The sequence below is a fragment of the Galleria mellonella genome, unplaced genomic scaffold (genome assembly GCF_026898425.1).
Source record: "Galleria mellonella isolate WM207_F2 unplaced genomic scaffold, CSIRO_AGI_GalMel_v1 utg133, whole genome shotgun sequence".
Taxonomy (NCBI): Eukaryota; Metazoa; Arthropoda; class Insecta; order Lepidoptera; family Pyralidae; genus Galleria; species Galleria mellonella.
In genome coordinates, this window is record NW_026441990.1 from 2,266,445 (window position 1) to 2,289,419 (window position 22,975).

General features: G+C 31.9%; 4 protein-coding genes across 4 annotated transcripts; 1 reads left to right on the forward strand and 3 right to left on the reverse strand.

Moving 5' to 3' along the window:
• Window positions 1-589: 589 nt before the first annotated feature.
• LOC113511239 (dual specificity protein phosphatase CDC14A-like) lies at window positions 590-11,646 on the reverse strand. The gene is made up of 15 exons (XM_052903137.1): window positions 11,135-11,646; window positions 10,519-10,694; window positions 9,911-10,049; window positions 9,323-9,452; window positions 8,696-8,821; window positions 8,224-8,276; window positions 7,925-8,115; window positions 7,189-7,276; window positions 6,603-6,726; window positions 6,020-6,185; window positions 5,612-5,785; window positions 2,394-2,548; window positions 1,594-1,661; window positions 1,425-1,511; window positions 590-847 (listed from the first exon to the last, which is right to left on the reverse strand). Exons 1-15 carry the CDS (start codon window positions 11,509-11,511, stop codon window positions 745-747), a joined length of 2,157 nt encoding a protein of 718 aa, XP_052759097.1. The 5' UTR covers window positions 11,512-11,646; the 3' UTR covers window positions 590-744.
• On the reverse strand, window positions 3,472-5,169 carry LOC113511042 (protein NDUFAF4 homolog). Its single transcript, XM_026894610.3, has one exon. The coding sequence runs from the start codon at window positions 4,987-4,989 to the stop codon at window positions 4,330-4,332; it is 660 nt and encodes a 219-aa protein (XP_026750411.1). The 5' UTR covers window positions 4,990-5,169; the 3' UTR covers window positions 3,472-4,329.
• An 872-nt stretch (window positions 11,647-12,518) lies between the features above and the next one.
• LOC113511040 (40S ribosomal protein S12) lies at window positions 12,519-16,572 on the forward strand. Its single transcript, XM_026894607.3, has 5 exons — window positions 12,519-12,679; window positions 13,172-13,306; window positions 14,172-14,274; window positions 15,400-15,501; window positions 16,469-16,572. Exons 1-5 carry the CDS (start codon window positions 12,663-12,665, stop codon window positions 16,529-16,531), a joined length of 420 nt encoding a protein of 139 aa, XP_026750408.1. The 5' UTR covers window positions 12,519-12,662; the 3' UTR covers window positions 16,532-16,572.
• On the reverse strand, window positions 16,565-22,778 carry LOC113511165 (zinc finger MYND domain-containing protein 10). Its single transcript, XM_026894775.3, has 10 exons — window positions 22,569-22,778; window positions 22,379-22,487; window positions 21,869-21,982; window positions 21,585-21,724; window positions 21,201-21,323; window positions 20,194-20,348; window positions 19,230-19,381; window positions 18,535-18,696; window positions 17,811-18,049; window positions 16,565-16,776 (listed from the first exon to the last, which is right to left on the reverse strand). The coding sequence occupies exons 1-10, from the start codon at window positions 22,670-22,672 to the stop codon at window positions 16,707-16,709; spliced, it is 1,368 nt and encodes a 455-aa protein (XP_026750576.1). The 5' UTR covers window positions 22,673-22,778; the 3' UTR covers window positions 16,565-16,706.
• Between the last annotated feature and the right edge of the window lie 197 nt (window positions 22,779-22,975).

A 22,975-nucleotide genomic window follows, 5' to 3' on the forward strand; every position in this document is an offset into this window, starting at 1 on the left:
GACCTCCACACGGTTCCTCCTGGAAACCATTGTGGTTAATCCTTTATGATTTCTTCACCATGGGCTAACTGACCTGCCTTCATCTTCACCTATCATCTATCCGGGGGCGTAACCATTCCATTTCCACCAATTAAAAAAAACTCAGTACATATGATAATTTCATATACTGATAAATTTCATTTATTTCCGTTCAGGGGTTTTTGCTTAAAAGATTAACAAACTTCCATCCATCCATCGTTTCAATCTCTCGCATTTATTACATTAACAGAACTTTTACAGGATGTAAGGGGCAGGTTGGCAAACACTGAAACAGTGAAGTCAGACCATTATTCTAGACTGAAAATCTGCAGAAATTCTTTCTAAAAAAATCTTTTTTTTTTTCCTTTAATATGTAAATAATCTGCCATCTGATTCAGACCCTTCGTTTGAATCGGATGTTTTCGTTTTGACCAACCTGTCTCTTCCATCCTATATAGAACATTTAGACAAGTAGTGGATGGTTTAAGAAACTCAGATTTCCATACAAAATTATTGTCATGAATGTGAACGAGTTCATAACGTAACATACTCGCAAATGTTTCTACAATTGACACTAAAAACTACGTTTATCATTAAGCTATGAGTCGTGTGTGACTGGTGGGACGCACTTGAAATTGGTAAAAATAAAAGGAAATTGTAAATAAATCTTGGATTTTATTGTCTTCATTCACATTCGAAAACAATTTCGATGGCCACACGCGGATGCTAGTAAAAAGTGCTGTGAATCGTCCGTCTGCCCTTCGGCGAGCTCGGCCGCGGCGGACTGCAGAAGCCTCTCGAAGCAGCGTTTAATTTTTCTCTGGGGACCCTGAGTTGTATTAATAAATCAATTATTCCACAAAATCCACTTCCATCGTGACAAAACAATATGGAACCAACACGGAACTAAATTATATAAAAAGCTATAAAAAGAAACATCAAAATCAGATTCGGCACAGACAGACAGAGCCACTTAAAAAATTAGGAAAATATAATTAATTAACTATTTCCTGAGTCCTGGCCATCAGTTTCATAATTATGTTAAATTGCCTATAAATTATTTCAAGAAATTAAATTTTACTGGTAGTTGCAGAGATCAAGATATTCAAAGTCTTTATTATATTAATATATCTAAATGTCACTATCTAAATAACTTCTCTTCTTTGTAATAAGTACAAATAATTTATTTATATATTTGCATTTTATTATGATTATTATGCCTACCCTATATATATATATATATTATTTAGCCAATATTGTGTACATCTATAACTAGTACATATATACTACTATGTTAAATTAAGCATTATATTCTAACAAATTATATGTAACACTGTAGATGTACAAATACGTAAATAAATAAAATATTTGAATAATTCCTATTACTTTGTGGAATAGTACACTACCTGAATTCTTGATTAAATCCTTGCCTTGGCCCAGCATTAGTCTTAGAATTCACATTCTTTATACTAGTTTTGTCCTTAATCAGCGCACTAAAAAAAATACAAATGGCGGTTTTCCAATATATTTATAAAAATAAAAAATATATATTTATTACTATCATTTACCAATTACCTAAGTTTCTCGTTATATAAAGTATTAAGTTTTTCTGAGCGAAGAGAATCGCGGAGTCTTCTTTGAAACTGCAACAAAAAATATATTGCTACATCTTTATCTAAATAAAATCTTAAAGCTCAGAAATGCATAGCCATTTAGTGTTATTTTTCTGTCAACCACATTTCCATGTAAGAGTTAGTTTACACCGTTTTTCTCGAATAAATTTAATTTATTAACGGTGTTTACCATCTCATAGAATTAGTCGAAAATTTCGATATACGCATAAAATGTTCAATTCTGTAATCATATTACCTATATATACTGGTGTATTTAACTGGGTTTACACTTAGTGTTGGCGAAGTATCAATGAGGATTTATATACAAATAATGTTTTTTTTTAATGGATGATAATGGAATGGTAAATCCACCTACGCTAACGTATACGCTGGCCGGCCACCAGTGATAAGATAATAATGATAAGTGAGAATGAAATAACAGGTCAGTTAGTCCATCGTAATGAATACAGCTGGAATTCAGTACGATGGCAGGGGGACCACGTGGAGGTCAACCTGATAGGGTATTTTGCTGGCAATGGGACTGGTAGTTCTTATTACTAACACCCCCCCCCCCCCCAATAATAATGATTTTTTTAATGGATGATAATGGAATGGTAACCCCACCCGCGCTATCGGTATACACCGGCTTTTAATAATAATGATTAGGTCAGTGGACCGTTCATAACAAATTTATCGTTTACTTATTACCACTTATTCCATATACCATACCAGAGACTATTCCATATATCATAGATCCTGTACCTTAATGCTATTAAGCATGTCGCCTTGTGTCGCAATAGGTCGTTCATCGGAGCGGACTCTGGGGGCCCGTTTGGGCGTCGGTGCGTCACGGCGAGCCCCCAGCGAAGCCGCACCTACTGACCCCGCGCCAATAGACCCGTCGCGTGATCCCGTCACTGATTACATGATAATGATACTATTGCTGTGAAATTTACTTTATTTATATGGCTTATATAACAAAACTACTGACCACTGAAGAAAATCACCACATACTAGACATGAACCTCTCTATAGACATAACCAATTTATTATATACACACGAATGGTTTGCCACATACATTACCACTCCTTAAAACAATGATGTCGCTCCTATATCACATCTATCCATTCAAATGCAATCAGCTTCTACAAAAGTTCTACATGGCGATAATACCGAGGAATACACATGGTACTATAATAATTTTTAGTTTATTTGTACCTAAATCATCATCATCACATCAGCCGTTAATTGTCCACTGCAGAATATAGGCCTCCCCATAAGGGGGAGAGAGATTTTAATAGTTCTAGGTTACATAAATGACAGCAACCCATCCTTACTATTGGATGACTGCCGATGGACAATAGATATTGGAGAGTACGGGTTGCCAGTAGTTTCCATTCTTAGTAGGCAGGTTGGCAACCGCAGTTAAACTTACCGGAGGAAGACTTTGTATAAAAGTCGATTGCTTGGGTACCTCTGTCCCATTCGTTTCAACCGTAAAGCAGTTGTATTTGCATGGCTGTGTTTCAGTTTGAAGGGATATGGCATGAATTTACTGGGTACGGAGGAATAACACCTGAGTCCTCAGGAATGGCAATGCATGGGAGGTATCATGGGCGAAACAGTATACTCTATTATGTCCATAGTACTGCTCATGTTTATAGGCGACAGTTACCACTTTCTATCAGGTGGGTCGTCAGCTTGTTTGCCATTCTAAATTCTATAAAAAAAAAACTTGCAATGTTTTAAAAAGGATGCTGCTGTCCTAATTAGTACACAAATAGTGAATGAATGCTTTTTCCAGATAATTTTGATTGTAATAAATAAAAACAATTTTATAAACATAACATTTATATTACTATATTTTCTTTGAACTACAACTAAATCACGTTCCTAATATATACAATATTGTTGCATTATTAATTAACATAGCTATATAATATTTCATTGACAATATTTATTATCCCAAGATAATAATTAGGAAAGTAAAGCACCAGCTAGATTTAAGTTGTATATTATTATATTCTTATATCAATGCTGATATTTTAATTCAATGAAAAACACATAACAAAACAAATTGCATTATCCATTATGATTATTCAGAAAATAAATTCATTCATTCTTTATTATGCATTTACCACTTTCAACAGACCCAAAATGAATTGCAATTTCAACACTTTTATACTGGATGTAACATATTACTTCTTGTTTTTGTCTCTAAAATAAATAATTATAATAGCCTGATAGATTTTAGAACCATGTCAAATAGTCCAACATCTTCCACTAACAGGACACTCTTAAATCGACTGAAATACAACTTATTTTAGATAGCAAAACACATCTAGAACAGAGCTCAAAAGAGATGTAGGCTCTCTCTAAGCTTGTATCCACTTATGTCTCAAGGTAGAAGTTTCTAGAAACTCTTATACTTTTCAGACAAGGCAGTGAACAAAGAGATGTATGTAAGGATACAAGTTATAGTTTTCTTACTACTGTAGAAAATAACGAAACATAACAAGAAATCCTTAGTATATTTTCATAATAAATAAATATATATTTTCATATAAAACATTACTTTGAGAAGTCCATATTTTGAAACTTACACTGTCCTCACACATACATCTCATGTTATTATTTTTTGTTTTTATATAACAAAAAATAACAGTTCATTTACTATAATATTTGTTTACATAGATGTTACGTTGGACTTTTGACTTGTTTTTCTTCACCTATATTTTTTGGTATTGCATTTTCTGCACTTTGTATTTCTTTCATTTTGCTTTTTTCAAGCTGTCTTCTCAAATTGGATGGTCCTGCAAATATTGCTGGTGACTTTTTAGTCTCTGGTATATACACTTCGTAAGTTTTGAAATATTTTAATATTTTCTCAACGTCATCCTCCCTCATCTTGTATTCTAAAGCTATCTTGGATGCTGTAACCTCAGTAGGATTAGTTTGATGCGCCGAAATAAAAGTTAACACATCACGAAGAGTCGTATGGCCATATTTCACTTTTTCTGGCTCTTTAAAACCATATTCGTATTCCCCGGGTATCCTACGGTCTTGTGGTAAAGGTCTATCTGGATTTTGAGTCCGTTTCTCGCGCGTAATGTCATCTTCGGGACGGCCAAACGAGGTTACATAAACATCTCGCAGTCTGCTATCCAGGCCGGGGTCTTTCTTATCTAATTTCTCCTCTAAATGAGGATCAGATTCGATTGCCCGCTTCAAATCTTCTAAACTTTCTGGATATTTAGGTGCCGGTACCGGTTTCTCCTTAGAAATTACACGATGAGCACGATTTTCAATGTTGAAAGATTTTATAGGCCTTAAGGCCTTTGTCACTAAAGCACCCATCTTAGGTGGCGTTAGTATAACTAAAACTAATTAAAATAATAATAACTTGCTGCAAACTAACATAGCTATTTCAGAACAAAAAATATTTAAGAAATTAACGGAGGTTATGTTTTTCTTTATTTCAATTTAAAATGAATGATTGCGTGACTGACAGATTAGCCACACAGTACGAGTGACAAGACATGAACAATATCATAGATACTATTGACTCCTGACATATTCAATTTTGGAAAACTAAAATCGTAAAATATCTTTTAAGAAAATTTACACATGCACTTACAACTTCAATACATATTCAAAATAAATTGAATAATTATCTAAAACCAAAAATATCAGTGTAAAAATTTTAAACAAAAAAAAAAGATTATGCAATATGAAGCCAAGCCATCTTTTTTTTTTAAACTGAATAGACAATAATTAATGGCGAAATTTAATTATAAGTGACTGATTTACTCAGTTTTTGCCAATACCTCTAAATTTATTGGTTTTTTTCCTGAATTGAACGGTAAAACAAATAATTATTCCTTAATTAAAATTCTATTTTCATGTTTATTCACACTATTGCTACTGAACTTTTTAGACATTTGTTTATTTTTTCGTAATTTCTATATTAATAACTTACATTTTAATCTGGATAATGCTTCTCTTAATCTCGACTTTGAAGTATCTCTTACAAGAAACTTTTCTGATGTTACAGGTGTGTTTGTGGCACGTGTTTGCCCACAGCAGATTTGTGGCGGACTCGGGCTTCGGCCAAGACGCCGACGACATTGTGGTTGAGTAGGACCTCTTGTTACTGGTAAAAATTATTTACGATATCATTTACTAAATAAATTTATAATGTGTTAATAAAAGACATGTTATATAGTTGTTCAAGCATTTGCCAATTTGCTCTTGTACTTTTGCTTTAAATATCTTACCATCTATTTTTTTTTTTCATTTACTCAACTCATTTTCTAAACCATTTTTTAATAAATAAATTGCAAAAGGAAACGATATTGAATTCTTATGAAATATATTATTTATATACCTGTGTTAAAAGATGAAGGTGTGAAATATGATAATGTATTATTCTCAGGTCCAGTATTTTCTGGATAATTTGATACCCGACTTGTATATCGGGGAGTTATTGTTATTGAAGCATTTAACTGTTTTTCTCGTTTGTCTTTATATATGCTACTTTTCATCAAGAAATTCTGTGAAAGAAATTACAATATGCAAACTGGTATATTCTTATTTAAAAAATTACGTTTAACATTAGTAATTACCCTCGCATCATTTATTGTTTTAATAATCGGTCCTTGTGTTGTCCGAAATGTGGGTATAGGATGATAATATCTGCTAGAAATTTTTGAACTGGTTTCCTGTATAATTAATTGTCCACTGCTAAATATAGATATCCCTCATAAGAAGAGTTTTGCCAGTAGTTGCAATGCTTGGGTGTAATAAATAATATTTAAGTAAATTATAAAAGTACGCACGATAAGAGGTTGCTAATTTTAGACGCTACGATGTTGCACAGCTATGTTGGCATAAACTTTTTTAAATTAACTTTGCATACTATAAGACAATCACATTTTTAATATTGCTAATAATGTTCTAATAAGACGTACATTAGAAGAATTATGTCGTTGCACTTGAGATTTAGCAGTGCTACCCCGTAAAAGTAGCCGGCCTCGTGAGTCACCAGCACTGCAACCGCGACGTGACATAACACCGCCCACGTCATTTTGATCCCTGAATTTAATCGCATTTCATTATAAAATATATATATATTTATTATAAAATATAATATATATATATACACCTCACACTCAACTCTTAACCTTGTTGTGAATCTAATATTCGACAGTCTACATTATTTCGAACATAGTCAAAAGAAATTTTGTTTATAAAATAGCAGATGTAAATCACAGAAGGATTTGCTAGTGAAATTCGAATTTGACTTTAGCGAATAGCGGCGTAGTGAACTGGGGTTTACTCAAGTTCACTGCGCTGCCAATGCTATCTGTAAAAAACACTTTAATTTTCAAAAAATATTTCATTTTATTTTTGTTATAAAATGACAATTAGATGAATTGAAAGAAAAATAATTCGTAAAATGAAGTTTGAAATTTTACAGAATAGTTTTATTGTATCTGGTAATTACCATAAAAATCAAATGGTCTTGAAAACTTTTAAAAACCACTAAATATTTACCCGCTACGTTGCACCTTTGGGCTGTTTGGCATTTTTTGAATCCTTACACGCCAGTCACTTGGCTCCTTTTCGGGCGCTTTATAAGAAGCTGCCTCAGAATAAAAATTACATTTAATTTTAATTATAAAATAAATCTATAGAAGTGAATCATATTTTATACTAAATGTTGTAACATACCCTATCTATAAAATCACATAAAATATTATTTTGACATGACTTGGGGGTAACACCCGCACAACGCACCGCTAACATCCATAAAGTGTTATTGCAAATTTTGAAGCATGGATGGCAACAAAAATACTTTTTCCAGAGTGATATGTTCTGTTCATTATAACTTCGATCACTCTCATTGTATTCTTCAAGGATTGATTCGTTTTTTATAATACAGCCTTTAATTTGTGTCATAGGAGCTACAGACGTTGTCGTCAAATCACAAGAAGTAAGGAATATCTCTTCTTCGTCATTTTCTGGACGTAAAATAATAAGAGGACACAATAAGTGTCTAAAATGACAATAAAATTTTATCGGATCGATTTAAAATAACACTGTGTTTAATGCCTAAATAAAAAATATTTAGAGATGACGATGCGTTGTACCGAGTCAATAATATTTGTAACAAACAGTGTTACTTTAAATCGACTAAATGAATTCTCGACATGAAAGAACACTGTTTGCATTAGGAATTATTTTTAAATTGTAACAAATAATAAATGGTTGATTAGAAATGAAATGTTACCTTCACGACGAGGCTTAGAGGCTTGTGGTCTATGTGGTATGTATTCTGATCGTATTTGTCTCTGCATAGGTAGTGGAGGTGATGGTGATTTATGGAATATCACTGGTTTTTGTTTATGTTTTTTTTCAGCAATCGAATATACTCCAAATTCGTGTGTGGGAAATTTCTCAGTATCTTGATAAAAGCGTTTTCTGTAAATTATTTAAATAGGGCTTTGTGCAACATTTTTGCTAACAGTGTATTTAAGAATAAGAAGACAATAAATATTGTCATTGTTAACAAAAGCTTCACCTGTTTACCTATAAAGATTGCCTTGTTTTAGCAGCCATGGTTCCAATTGTTCTAGCCAATCCTGAAACATTAATGTAATTAATAGTTAGCAATAATAATAAATGTAAAAATGTTGGCTGAATATTAAGGCTACACAAAATGTATAATATTATCTAAATTTGACCACATTCATAAATTTAATTTAATCTATTGAATCTACAGTATGACACCAAACTGTAAATTATTGTATTGCCAAGTTCGTAAAATTATAACTTAAATTATTAAACGATGATTCCTTACTATTACGAATAAGGAAGCATTAACCCCTTGCAACGTTAAAATATTTAAAATACTTAATATAATATTTACAAAAAGCTATCTCAAGGAACCGCAGCTTAACGGTGCAGTAGGTAGAGTAGGGAGTAAGTAGACTTAAAACAAGCCTTAAAAAGTAGAATGGCTATTGTAATGTATCAAATGACTTAAATAGCTAATAATAACCTGTTGATGACCAATCACCGATCCAGGTCTGCAGATTCTCATCCAACCTATAGCTTCGTGAGATGTCATCCGGTAATGTTTCATAAGATAACAGCCGATCAGCGACCCCGTGCGACCAAGACCTGCCTAAACAATAACTTCATCAGTTTCAACAACATTTACGTATAATCACTCAAGTGTCGTCAAACGTTAAGTGACATAAAAACCTATTGGTATCTTTAAATAAACAATACTTAAAATGATTATTATTAAACTAAGTGGTATCTTTTACAAATATTTCATTTTTTTGCTAATACAGTGTAGTACCTACATTATACCCATACGTAAGAATTTTCAAAAATGGTTCTATACCTAAACGAAAATAAAGGCTCGCATTATGGAAAGTGACATGAACAGAATGTATATATTAAAATAGAATATATTCCATGATAAACATAACATCACACACTGTTATTTCATGATTAAAATTGTATCACTTGTTTCAGTTCAGTTCTAACTTCATAAGTAAACTATTTTTTTTTAACTACAGATTAATTTTGAGAATTTTATCTGTTTTTATACCGCTGAAAAAGTTTTTTTTAATGAGTAGTCCTTATAATAGACATAAAAAGTCAATAAAGGCATAACCTTGCAGTGGACAGCAACAGCTCCATCCTCTTCTTCGCTAATCTGTAAAAACTTGAACAGTATGTGCCGAGGTGGACAAGAACCATCCGGGAAAAACAAATCATAGTGCGTAATGCCGACATTACTGAAACTATTAAAAATGTAATTAATATAGTAACTAGAAACATCTTTGAAGAGGCAAATATAATAATATATAACTAAGTATAACCTTGAACCACCCGGATATCACGATAATAATAAGTTATATCCTTCACTTAAAGAAAGCTACTTTGTACAAATCAGAGTGCCATTAATGAATTAACTGTTTAAAATTTTTTATTGCATAAAGCCTTTAAAATTATTTGGCAACCTATATTGTGTCGTTCTTAATAGGTACCTAGATAGTTCCGAAGCATATTTTGGTAGTGTGTTGTAACTTTCTCGAATTTATATTTAATACAAATGTATTAAACTTTTAATACGAATCAACTTTAGTTTCCTTATAATGAATTAAATTATATTGTATACCTATTACTGAATCAATAATTATAAAATAGTAAATCAATAATTATAAATATTGATAGAAAATGAAGATTTTTAGGTACTTACATATTGCTGTCGTATAATCGTTTGTTAAGTCTGATAACAATTTTAACGTTATTGTTGAGAAAATAATCTATGTACATTTCAGGTGGATGATACAAGGAGACACTACAGTCTACTGGACCGATAAATGCCAAAAATTTACCTAAAAAACAGTTTAATAATGAATTCGTATATCTATACTTATAATAAATCTGTAGAGAGGCCAATTCTGTACATGAAATATATTTACAAAATAACTATCAGGGGGTGATTAGTAATCGATACTGATGCCAAAAATGCAATCAGTAAAATTTTTGTCTGTCTGTCTGTATGTTCGTTATAGAAACAAAAACTACTCGACGGATTTTAAAGAAACTTGGTACAATTATTCTTTATATTCCTGGGCAGGTTATAGTATACTTTTCATCACTCTACGATCAATAGGAGCAGAGCAGTGAAGGGAAATGTTGGGAAAACGGGAGAAGTTACTCCATTTTTAATGTGCCGTCGCGTGTACAGCCTTAATGGCCACTTTTTAAAATGCAAAAATGTCCACCCACACGACGCCAGGATGGGCCGCTAGTATTAAAAAGTTATGAAATAAAGAAAAGTACAAGACGTGTTTAGTTTACCAGGAACTATCCAATTGAGGTCACCGCCTTGTATTTTGTCCAACCTATCATAATCCTCATAATTAAAATCCTGGAAATTGAAGAAACCCAAATCTTGTGCCTTCCTTATAGCTTGTAAACAATCTAAAATACTTATCGTGTGGGATGAATCACCTTGTACGGCATCTTGAAATGGTCTAGAATGACAAAAAAATAATTGCATATAAATTTAATAAATAGCAAGTTCTAATGAATTAAATACACAATGGCTGTGATTTTCAAGAAATACTAAAAAAAATATACCGTTATTTTTTAATTTTGGTCAGATTTATTACAGATTAGACATCTGTTTTAATACATTAGCACCCTGAGACTAATCAGCCATCGAATTGCAAACCCGCCAGTTTCTATTGTTCGTCATATTTTTATATCATGTATTTAATTCTATTTTGTTAACGTAGCATAAAACTATTGTTTTAAACGAAAGCATTAGTGCTGATGGAGCCATAATATTGTCGATTTTACTAAAAATGGTTGTTTTCAGAATTTATTTTCATGGAGTTAATTTACATAATGATACTAGTTACCTACATGATTATCACGTTGAAATGAGTCTCACAATGGCTTTATTGTTTACCTGTAATTTTGACCGTGTACTGTAAGTGGTTTCAAGGCATCTCTAGGAGTTAAACTTAGATATAACACACCGTAACATCCCAGCAAAAAAGCCGAGTTTGTTTTTTTCTTCGAATCGGTTGATGTGTAATGGACAATAATCTGTTTATTTAAATATTGTTTTAATTTGTCACTCAATATTTTACAGTATTTATAAACACAACCAAGATTTAATGGCCCAAAATCTGAATAATAATTTTCGTATACTAAATCATTATCTATGCAAAAATAATGTATTTCAGCTGTATTTTTCAACATTTTGCCTTGTCGTACTGTAGCAAAATACAATACATTTTTAATATATTCGGCCATAAACAATATATCTGGATTTCGGCTCATGATTTTAAAAGAAAGTATATTTTGTATGATAGTACATTTTTTATATTGATAACAAAATACGAAATCTACAATACTTATTATGTTCTATAAGTTACTAAAACACGACGATTTCATAGCACAAATAAACATCTAAACAAATTTTATAAAAATGGTAATTAAATCAAAATGACTTCGTTATTGGTTCTCTTTTGTTTTAAAGTTGCTTCCTCTGTCTCCAGTTCTCTGTATGAAATATTTTTACTTAGTAACTAATAAATAAAGTATACTTGGTGTCATTGGCAAATTATTACTTTTTGATACCTTAAAAGTATATTTATTATTTAATATTAAACAGTACAACAAATATTAGTTAAAAGTGAAATTTATGTTGATGATATAATTTTAAATGAGTGTAAAGGAACGTTGATTTGGTTCAAGTGTTGCCAAAAGTACATTGATATAAATTGTAGATACTGTTCTTATTCTACGATATCGACTAAAAAACATTTAATAAGCTGAGAATTATATATTAGTATCTAGATGCTATCCTTGCTTATGACATAAATAATGTGATGATGAAACTCACAAAATCGCATATTCTACTATTTCATTACTTAAATAACTCTACGACTTTATTTTAAAATTTATATTTATAATAATTACTTATTATTTAATTTTAGTCGTTTAATTTTTTAATTACTTACTGTAAAATTAGAATATACCAATAATTAAATGTTTTTATTGGTACGATCTATTTTGATACTAAGTAGTTTTATTAACATTTTATACGTTACTCAAATAGAAAATTAAGAATAATTAATTCAATGACTATATTTAAAAAAAAAATATTAGTTACTTAAAAATAACGAAGTTGATGTTATTCACATAGGACATATTGTAAATATTGATTTCGATATTATTATAAACATTCGAATAAAATCGATTATCGAGCTTCAATTGATTATCAATTATTTACCCCCAGTCTTGGACTTCCCTAGTCTTTTTCCGGTTCGCAAGGTAAAGTGTCAAATGTTTTGTCGTATATTTTTCCCAATCTCTAAATATTTCAGTGATCTTTACTATTATTGTGATTGTGATAATTAAAAAGCTTTTCTAATGTGTCTCATAGATTACTGCATTCCGTATTTCAGGTCGTCAGAGTATAGAAAATCATGGCTGATGTCGATGTGTGAGTATTATTGTTTACAATCATTTTCAATAATTATACTGGTCTTTATTAAACTTATAGTGAGAAATGATTATTATGTGCTTTTTTTGTATGAAATTGCAATAAGTATTTCTTGTAATTAATTCAAAAACATGTTGTCAACATAACCTCAAAACTTTTTGATAATAAAATTTGTAGATTACACTTTGTTAGTTAGATATCTAATATTGGTGTCTGTACATAATGATTATTTTTTAATTTATGTCTCTGAAAATTTTGATTAACTTTTATTTCTCCTAAGGGAAACAAAAATTTGACAAAAAATATATTTAATATGTTACGAATTTCGCAAATTTTACTGTCTGTCAACATGGTGATTGTAGGCTAATATTTTCCTCTTATAAGGACAGTAGCGTATGCCCAATAGTGAGACTATAACGGATTCATATGTTTTATTACGGTTGTATCTGTCATGAAGAATTTGTAGAATGTCCACATATATCGTTATTTCAGTGAGGTTCCCGCTAACCCCGTCCTGAGCGGTGGTGCTATGGATGTTAACACAGCCCTACAGGAAGTCCTGAAGACAGCACTCATCCACGGTGGGCTAGTCCATGGTCTCCATGAGGCTGCTAAGGCACTCGATAAGTATGTGTCCATTTCAGTTTTTTCCCATAAATATGTTCCTAAAAATATAATAATATTAATTTAACAATTAGTTGTCAATGTGGCCAACATTTTGCACTATATAATAGCAATTTTTTATTGCCTCGAATAGAAAGATACTGATATAGATATTTGGGTTATTTGTAACTTTAAATTTAAAAGTTAATATTTTAAGTATTCTCAACCTGAACATATCTAGTCATTCATTTAACAGAATTAAGGGTTTAATTTAAAATTTAGTTATAATATTGTATTTATCAAGTCAATAAATTATATGGCAATGGAATATCCCCAAAATATTCACGTAACATGTATCTGTTCTAGTTATATGTTATTTGGAAATATCTTCTAAGATAATTTTGTCATAGTTGATTTTCTCCATTGCCTAAAGTACTGCACACACATAGTACCACAGCACTTGACTTGCAAGGCTGTGGCCTCCCAGATGTGCCACAAAACTTATTTAATTTGTTGCATTTAATGTTTGTGTACTTACAATTAAAAGATAGGGTACAGTAAATAGTTCTTGCTCTAGATATAATTAATTTAATAAAAAAAAATGTAATGGTTTGTAAATAAATGTTACTTTATTTTCTTTTCAAAATAAATAAAATAATTGCCAATTTTTTCACACAAATTGGCATATGTTAACATTATACAAATACTTGTGCCTGGTATTAGCTTTTAATAATAAATCTATCAATTGTGCTACTGTTTTATTAAAAAAATTATCTAAATTAATCTAGTCATTCTCAAGTAATAGGTTTTCCAGCAATAAATATTTATCTAAATTTGAATTGGCAATCCATCATTGAATATTATTCATACTGTTATAATTAAATTGCAGGAGGCAAGCAGTGCTATGTGTACTTGCTGAGAACTGTGATGAAGCTTCATACAAGAAACTAGTACAGGCTCTCTGCAATGAGCATCAGATCCCACTTGTTAAGGTACTATATAATACTAATAACAATTATGATATGAATAGATACACACTAATACTTAAATAATGAATAATAATAATAAGAAAATACGTACTTATCATGATAGACTATTTCGAAAGTGAAAAAAGTGTTGTCCTCCTCTCTCCTACTTGCTGTACCCAACAGGGTCCATAATTGAAACCTTAATAATTATGTATTAATTAATTATTATGGAATGCAATAAATAAGGTAAATATCAAATATCACAAGGCTGAAAGGAGAGATTTCTTGTATTCTGTAAGGCACTATTTGTACTGCAGTTACTGTCTTTTGATACAGTGTTCTATCATATTCTCTAGATTATACTGCTACATTCCTTTATCTCATTTACATTTATAGATAAAAAGCAGTAGTGTATTCTTACTCATTTTACAATACATTAAACTCATAAACACTCTGTTAATAATAATAATATAAGCTTTTATCCATACATAATTATTTTACCAATTTATTATTTAAGTACTATTGTCTGTTTGCATGATAGCAAAAGACTCCTCCATCTGCCTCGAATGGTCTCTATTGGTAGAGATTCTTGTCCAAATTTCATCATACAAACTGTTACCATTTTATTATTTTTATTGAATGTGTTAATTTCATTATTATCATCACTTTAACAATACTTAAATTTGGAATCTTAATTAAAATATAATTTTTTTGAAGATTAGCATTTCTATTAGATTGAAGATAAAAAATTAGTGTATTATTAGTTAGAATGAAGAAATTATGTTATATAAATGTATATAGTTGTAACAGTCTGCTCCGCACGAGCCAGCCTGACTACATGTTTGGTTTGGCCTAAGGAGCGCAGAGTGAATTGTATGCCCCTATGGTGGCTCTCACTATGTTGAGCCAACTTTCCTAGCATGCAGACATGCCTTTAGATTTCACAATTGAGTGATCATCATTTAAAAAAAACTTGTTATTCTAAATTTATATAAGATCACTATATGTTTACTGTGGCTTTACCTTTGTTTAAAGTATGCTATGTGTTCAGATATAATGTACAAAATTTCATGCAGATCTGTTCAGCCATTGTAAACATGAAAATAACAAAATATTAGTAATTTTATACTGATAACATTTATACAATAGGTGGATAACAACAAGAAGCTCGGTGAATGGGCTGGTTTATGCAAAATTGACAAGGACGGCAAGGCCAGAAAAATTGTGGGCTGCTCCTGTGTAGTTATCAAAGTGAGTATTAAAAACTAATTTAACTATTATAAGTACTCATACAAAGTATTATCATCATCATCATTTCAGCCATTATTCATCCACTGCTGGACACACATACAAATTGTATTTAGGTATAAATTTATAGATTACTAAGGCCAGTAATTGTGTAAATTAGTCCTGGCCTCCATTTTCGTCTACCCTATTAAAATTTTATTTCTAGGTTTTCTTGGATTGAAACGTAAACTGTGCTCTAAATATTTATTGTTCTTTTTTTTATAGTTTAGGGTATTTAAGCTTGAGCCAATTGTAGTGATTATCTTTTGTGGACTGAAATCAGATTTCAATGAAAAGTATATTAATAGTTGGCTATATCTTATGAACGCCTGCATCTCACGTGTGTTGTCGACTTTTTAAAATCTTCCATAATTGCGCTTAGCACGAACACTGGCTACTTTTATGGGTTGTCAGTGATAAATAAATCAGCGCTATATAAAATGAATGACCCTATGGTGCCATGCTTCTGCATACGCAACCTTCCTATCATTCGTACAAAAGATATCTAAAATTCATGGGAGTTACTCATTGCACCTTATTTATATGCATACTCCCCATTATGTTCTTACAAAAATACTGTAAGTGAAAAATCGGTTAAAAACCAAATTGTATGATGAAACTTAATTTTGCTTATAATACTTCAGTAAGCATGTGTTCGAAAATGCTAAAATAGGTTTTATAGGGAACAAAGAAAGTCTATGATTGTACATGCTGATTTGATCTTAAAAAAAATTAAATTCTTCTCTATTCTAAATACAGTTTTTGGTCTAGATTTCATCACTATTGGTTAAATTGTGAAGTCTCGCAAGTGGTATTACACCCATTCCTGCTATCAAGCAACTGAACTTGCTTGACTGTTATGACTTGGTATGAAAACCAACTTTTATATTTATAATCTTAGTATTATAATAATTTAATTTTTATTTTGCAGGATTTCGGTGAGGAGACACCAGCGCTGGACGTGCTCAAGGACTATCTTAAGTCCTCAAGCTAATCTAGATGTCTAAGTTAAAATAAAAAACCAAAAAAAATGAACTTCACTTTTATTAATTAAATCATCACACCATTGCCTTAAATCCTTCTCAATTTTAAGATATCAATAAAGTTAATTAATAATTATGAATACATAATTAAATAGGATTTACTAAGTGGACTTACTTAAATATTGTTTAAACACAAAGTTTGGCAAATTGGTCGCAAAGCTCCTTGTGTTTTGGCCATTGTTGCACTTGGCATTCTCTGCAAACAAACATTTATATACGTATGATTAATAGATACGTATAGTACTAATTTATGTATAAATTCGCGGATCTCTAGTGATGAAACACCATTAACATAAGTAATTTGTCCATTATAAATACATAGCTATTGTAAGTATCAACATTGGGGTACCCCAATTAGATATTTTCGATTAGGTACCTGCTTGATCCAAGAGATAACTGAAAGAAAATCTCCTAGTCAAAATTTTTTTAAAAAGTACTGTTTATTATGATCAGTTAGCAGAGAATAACGATATTAATATGAACAACAATAAATATCGATTCTATTCAATTTGTAGACGATTTTCAAATTAGTTTGTGATTTTGAATTTATAAATGAATGAATACAACACAACGACTGCGATTATAAGCTATTTGCCGACAACTGATGATAATGAAATCTATAAGATCGAACTTATTTAAATTTTGGAATTATAAATGTAAGTAAATATTATTAGCGATTTGAAATTGTTAGGTGTCAAAATCGCTGTTGTGTAAACTCTGCATAATATTCGGTTTATATTTTACTTACATTTTATTACTGAAATAATTGTTTTATAATGACTATATTTTTTTTAAGTCTAGAAGTCATGAAACGAAAATTTAGTGACTATCTAATATTCGGCCGGATACTTAGATCATCTATAATCTAATTTTTTTTTCTAAAACCAACTTTATATATCTCGGCAATGTATCTTTGTAAATGTAATTGAAAATAGCGTTTACATTATGCTTGTTTCCATTAAAATAAATATAAAAATTTTAATAAAAAAAAAATTTAAAGAGTACTTTTCAGAAAATTAAAATTACCGTCCTTTAAAAAAGTACCGATTACCTACTTTAATTTTTAACTTGAACTTCCAAAAGGAAATTTACATCAATTGGCGATTATATCATTAAACTTCTGAATCGATTTTCATAATTCATATTAATATACAACAGTAACGTGTAAATGACATCATTTATGTAATTACTTGAATAAATCTGTTTACATTATAGAAAGTAAGTGTTTACCTGCCGCAGTACCACTCAGTCTTGCAACGCGAACACTTCTTGCTAGCTGCGTCTCCACAACGGGCGCATTTTGCGCCGCCGCTGTCAAGTGCGAGCGCTGCGTCACTCGTGTACGAGTCGAGCAACCTTCGCGCCATCTTGCGAGACTCTTCCGACCCGTCCATGTGGAAGTTCTCCAGCTGAGCCTTAGCTATGGACTTTGTGCGTTTGTGTATTTGTTTCATATATGCTTCTTTTATCTGTTGTGCAATATACATATAATGTAGTATATGCTATTATTTTCGCCAAAACAAAAAAATTATAACACCTTTAACATGACTATATCGAATATCTTGAATATGGAATCTCTGCTTCATGTACCCATATAAATTGTTCAACAGTTGTTTTTCCATTTTAGTTAAAAATTAATTCAAATAAATTAGCCTCAAATGATTGACTATCGATTGTACATTCATTTGAACAAATGATAAAGTACAATACAAATGCTTACACTTATAACACCGAAAGGAAAGGATTTGTTAGTGATGGGGTCAAACCTTATTGCTTGTAGTATACTCTATTTGGTAAGCATCATGGTTAATTTTTGTCGAATTCATCATGATGGGCCATCTGACTTGCTTTCATCTTTATCTATCATCTCTCACTGCATATCTGCATAGATAGCGCAGTCGGAGTTAATGTTCCATCAATACCGTTACGTCGGGAGTTAAAACATTAATGTTACCTGCGGCACTATCTCAATCAGGGTACACCCCGGGTTCTTGACACCGTTTGTCTGGTTGTGGAGGCTGGAGTAATCCCCCACCGAGAGCCTGCACAGGAAATTCTTGAGGTCGCCTAATGGCGGTATTTGGTCCAGCATCACTTCGGTTATTTTTGATTGAAGCTGTGGATAGGGATTGAGGGAGAAAATCAGTAAATCCTTAGACATATTTTTTTTTAATATGAATGCCAAACCTGCTCAAGGATTTTTTTTTTATTTATTATTTTCTTAGCGTACTAAAAGGCGCTACGGTAGCACTCATCTGTTGACGCTATTCTAGAATCAATTGAGCGGTATTGCGGTGCAGTTGAACTTCTTTGGCTTGTATCAATTATCCACAGAATTTATAGATAGTAATAAAACTGAGGTTTACCAAGTGGATACTCATTTAGTATTCAGTTGTGGTGCGGTTATGTTTATAAACACAGCCATAGCTTTACTCAACGTTCCAGTATAGATGGACTGCTTTTACAGAATTCTTATTTTAACAAACAACTACATTTTTAGATAGTATTTTTTTAAAAATTAATACATCGAGTGTGACGAAGATATGACTGTAGCATTTTCAAAGTACCTGCAGTACAGTTGAGCTTCTTTCTCGGGGTTCTGCATGTACCAATAATTGATTACATTTACTGGTAGTGAATGGTACTAACCGAGCAAAACGTGCCACGGCGGCACTCGTCGAGCGTGTAATAGTGTTGAAGACGCGGTTGCAGCATCAGCTGCCGTAAGCACAGCCACAGTTGAGCGGCGCTGCGGTGTAATTGAGCTGCTTCCTCAGCGTTTGGCTTGTTCCAACGACCGACTGTAGACATGCGTATATTTAAATATACTTCGAGATATTTGCTGTATATAAATAACTATATAAACTTGTCCAAAATTTTATTGTTATGTTATGTTGTTGTCGATGTGTGTTTTTTGTTAATGGGTCGGGACTAGGATGAAATAATCAATCTTACTAGTGTAACACAGCATGAGAATAAGAAATCATTAGCTAACGTTTTTGCTTTGTATATTTATGTACTTAAGCATTTCTCTTAGTTGTCAGGTACCTATAGTATAAGCTCTACTAGTATAGGGCTAGATAGAGTTTTTTTTATAGATGATAATGGAATGGTAACCCCGCCTGCGCTATCAGTATACACTGGCGGGTCACCAGTGAGAGATGATAGGTGACGATGAAAGCAGGTCAGTTAGTCCATCGTGACGAATTCCACTAGAATTAACCACGATGGTTTCCAGCGGGAACTGCGTGGAGGTCGACTTGATAGGGTGTGTTGCTAGCAATGGGTCAGTTAGACCCCATTACTAACAATCCCTTTCTCCCCTGTATATGTGTTGCCTATTTTAGGTGCTCAAATAAAAAAAAAAAAGAAATTAAGAATTTATAATATTTTATATTTTTGTAATTTGTTTGAAGAGTGAGAATAGAGTTTCTTGTCAGTTTATCTGGCTTGAATCTACTTTTTTAATTAATAAAAAAGTAAAAAAAAAAAAACCGTAAAAAGTATGTGCTATGTCTATAGGCGACGGTTTATACTTTCCATCAGGTGGGCCATCAATTTGTTTCCCATTCTAAGTTGTATAAAAAAAAGGCAGGGCCCTTTGTTTACTTACAATTAAACATGAGCAGGTCGCCCTTCTCGTCTGTTCTCTTCCACGGCTCCAGTTTTAGAAGGTGCGCCAGTAAAGAGGGCACGTCGTTGGTTTTGTACAAATTGGTCGATATGGATGCACCCACGCTGGCCGCCTCCATATGCTCCGCTATGTAACTGAATAATTCAACAAGTTACTTCTTTTCCTAACTGACAGTCACTGGGGGGAAAGGGATTGTTAGTAATGGAAACTAAGAATCCCATTGCTAGCAATATACCCAACCAGGTCGACCTCCTCGCGGTTCTCCCTGGAAACTATCATGGTTAATTCCCGATGAATTCATCATGATGGGCTAACTGGCCTGTTTTCATTCTCATCTATCACCTTTCACTGGTGCTCCGCCAGCGTATTCCGTTAGCGCAGACGGGGTTCCATACAATTTTCACCCATCAAAAAAAAAACTGACAGTCGCTTAAAAGTTAAAAAGGTAAAATTTCGATTGTTTGGGTGTATTTCGATTTATTTTTATTCGATGATTCGATTATTATTACGTTTTTCATTAATATCGGTCCGTTAACTGTCCACCGCTGAACATAAACCTTCCCCATGAGGGGAGTTTTGCTATTAGCTGCCATGCTTGGCAGGCAGATATGCAACCGCAGTTAGGCTTTTAGAGATATTTTAAGAGGGACTCTGCTGCCCATTTCCCTACTATTAAATTCTTTAGTTGCCTCTTACGACACTCATGGGAAATGAAAGGATGGCCTATTCTATGTCTGTATGTATACATGTATATATAAAATATATAACTTAAAAGAATTTTCATAAAAGCAAAGTGGTTAAATTCGTCTTAATTGTGAAAATATTACAAGAGATAAATCTATACAGATGGCAACTATAAATATGTAGAAATATCTTTCAAGTAAAAAACGATTTCAGATTTAAGTAGTGAATATATCACGTAACATTAAAATATAGACGAATTGAGAAATTCTTCCTCTGTGAAGCTGTTTAATGAAGTTCCTCACCGCACAATTGAGATGCACCTCATGCTGATATCAAATTGTAGGTCGCGCTTCTGTCGGTCCAGCTCCTCGACAGCTGTCTCGCACTCCATCTGCTTGGCGGTCACTGGTTTCAGGTAGCCGTTTCTAATTTACATATATATATATATATATATATATATATATATATATATATATATATATATATATATATATATATATATATATATATATATATATATATATATATATAATCCATATATAAATCATGACAGGGACACCCTATTCATGACCGACCCGATTTACGACCTATTCTCATACTTATAAAATATATATTAAAAAATCATAAAAATCGGTCTAGTCGTAGAGACATTGTTATATATATATTTGTAAATACAATAGGCGCACTCGAGTAAGACGATCAAGCTGGTGAGTTGTTCGACGGCATAGTTGAGAAGGTCCACTACTACGTCGGCGATGCACTGCGCGCCGTCCTCGTGGAACAGCACTGTCTCCAACAAACCCACTGCAGCTGCTTCGTGGTACAACTGCATTCACGCGTGAACAACATGAAAATAAAAAAAAAAAACATGTGAGTGGTCTTAATAAGACCAATAGGTACCAAAACAATTTTTAGAAACTGTAAAATGAATCTGTTACAATAAATTGCATTATCATGGAACATACGTTACCACCATATAAATGCCGAATGTATTAGCCGGCGCCGGCTCTAACTTGAGTATCTGGGGGTATATTTTTATACGCCACACTTGTATGCATATTGCTTCATAAATTAATACGGGCAACTGAAAATAACGAAAACATTGCTTTTATATACTCCAATAGGTATGAATATAGAAAACATTCTATATCTATCTATTGAAAATAACAGGGCAATAGAATGACTCTTCAAATGCCTATACCCGTATTACATATATAAAAGTATATTCGTACATGTGTAATATATCTATATTACCATAATAACCTACCTGCGGTGGATAATTTCTTTATAAAAAGAGAATTTAATGACGACATTGGTTTCATTTCAAATTTGATTTTGAGCAATGTTATAGAAAAATAAAAAACAATATCTCATAATATGGGCATGGTAATATTTATTTTATAGTATTGGTTCACGAACGTAAGTAACAGTTATTGTAATGAAGTTGTTAAAAGGTGGAATGTAGTTATTATTAATTTACCTTCCCACATGATATAAGAGTCTCTTTGGTTAATTCTTCTTGCAGAGAGGAGGCTTCTAAAACAGCTTGTTGGTTAAGTTTCTGCAGCCTAATATGCCAGTCTAACCATCTAAATAAAAGCAGTAATAAAAGTTAATATAAATGCATACTTAATAATATCAATATGATAGTTAATAGTACTTTTACTTACGCTTGATTTCCTATATTTTCTATACGAGACGGTTCCATACTTTCGACAAACATATCTAGTTCGCCTACCTCTAAAGCGCTTAATTGAGGATCTTTATCCACCATTGTTATTAATTTTCTTAAAAAAAGTATTAATAAGCACTACTTATATGAATAAATTCGCAATTAAAAGCAATTTTTGTTTTATTACTATGGAGACGTTTATTCGATAATTTCAAACTATAAAATCGCGCCACAGGAAGTGAAAAAACCTTACTGTTAGTTTATTCCAATAGAGGCGCTCTAGTATTAGAATGCTTTTCTTGTAACACAATAGCGCCATCTAAATGACAAGATTATTTTATTATTCTTTTAGTCGAAGATAAAGGTGCTCATAACTGTTTACATACTTAACTTGATTAGTTAATA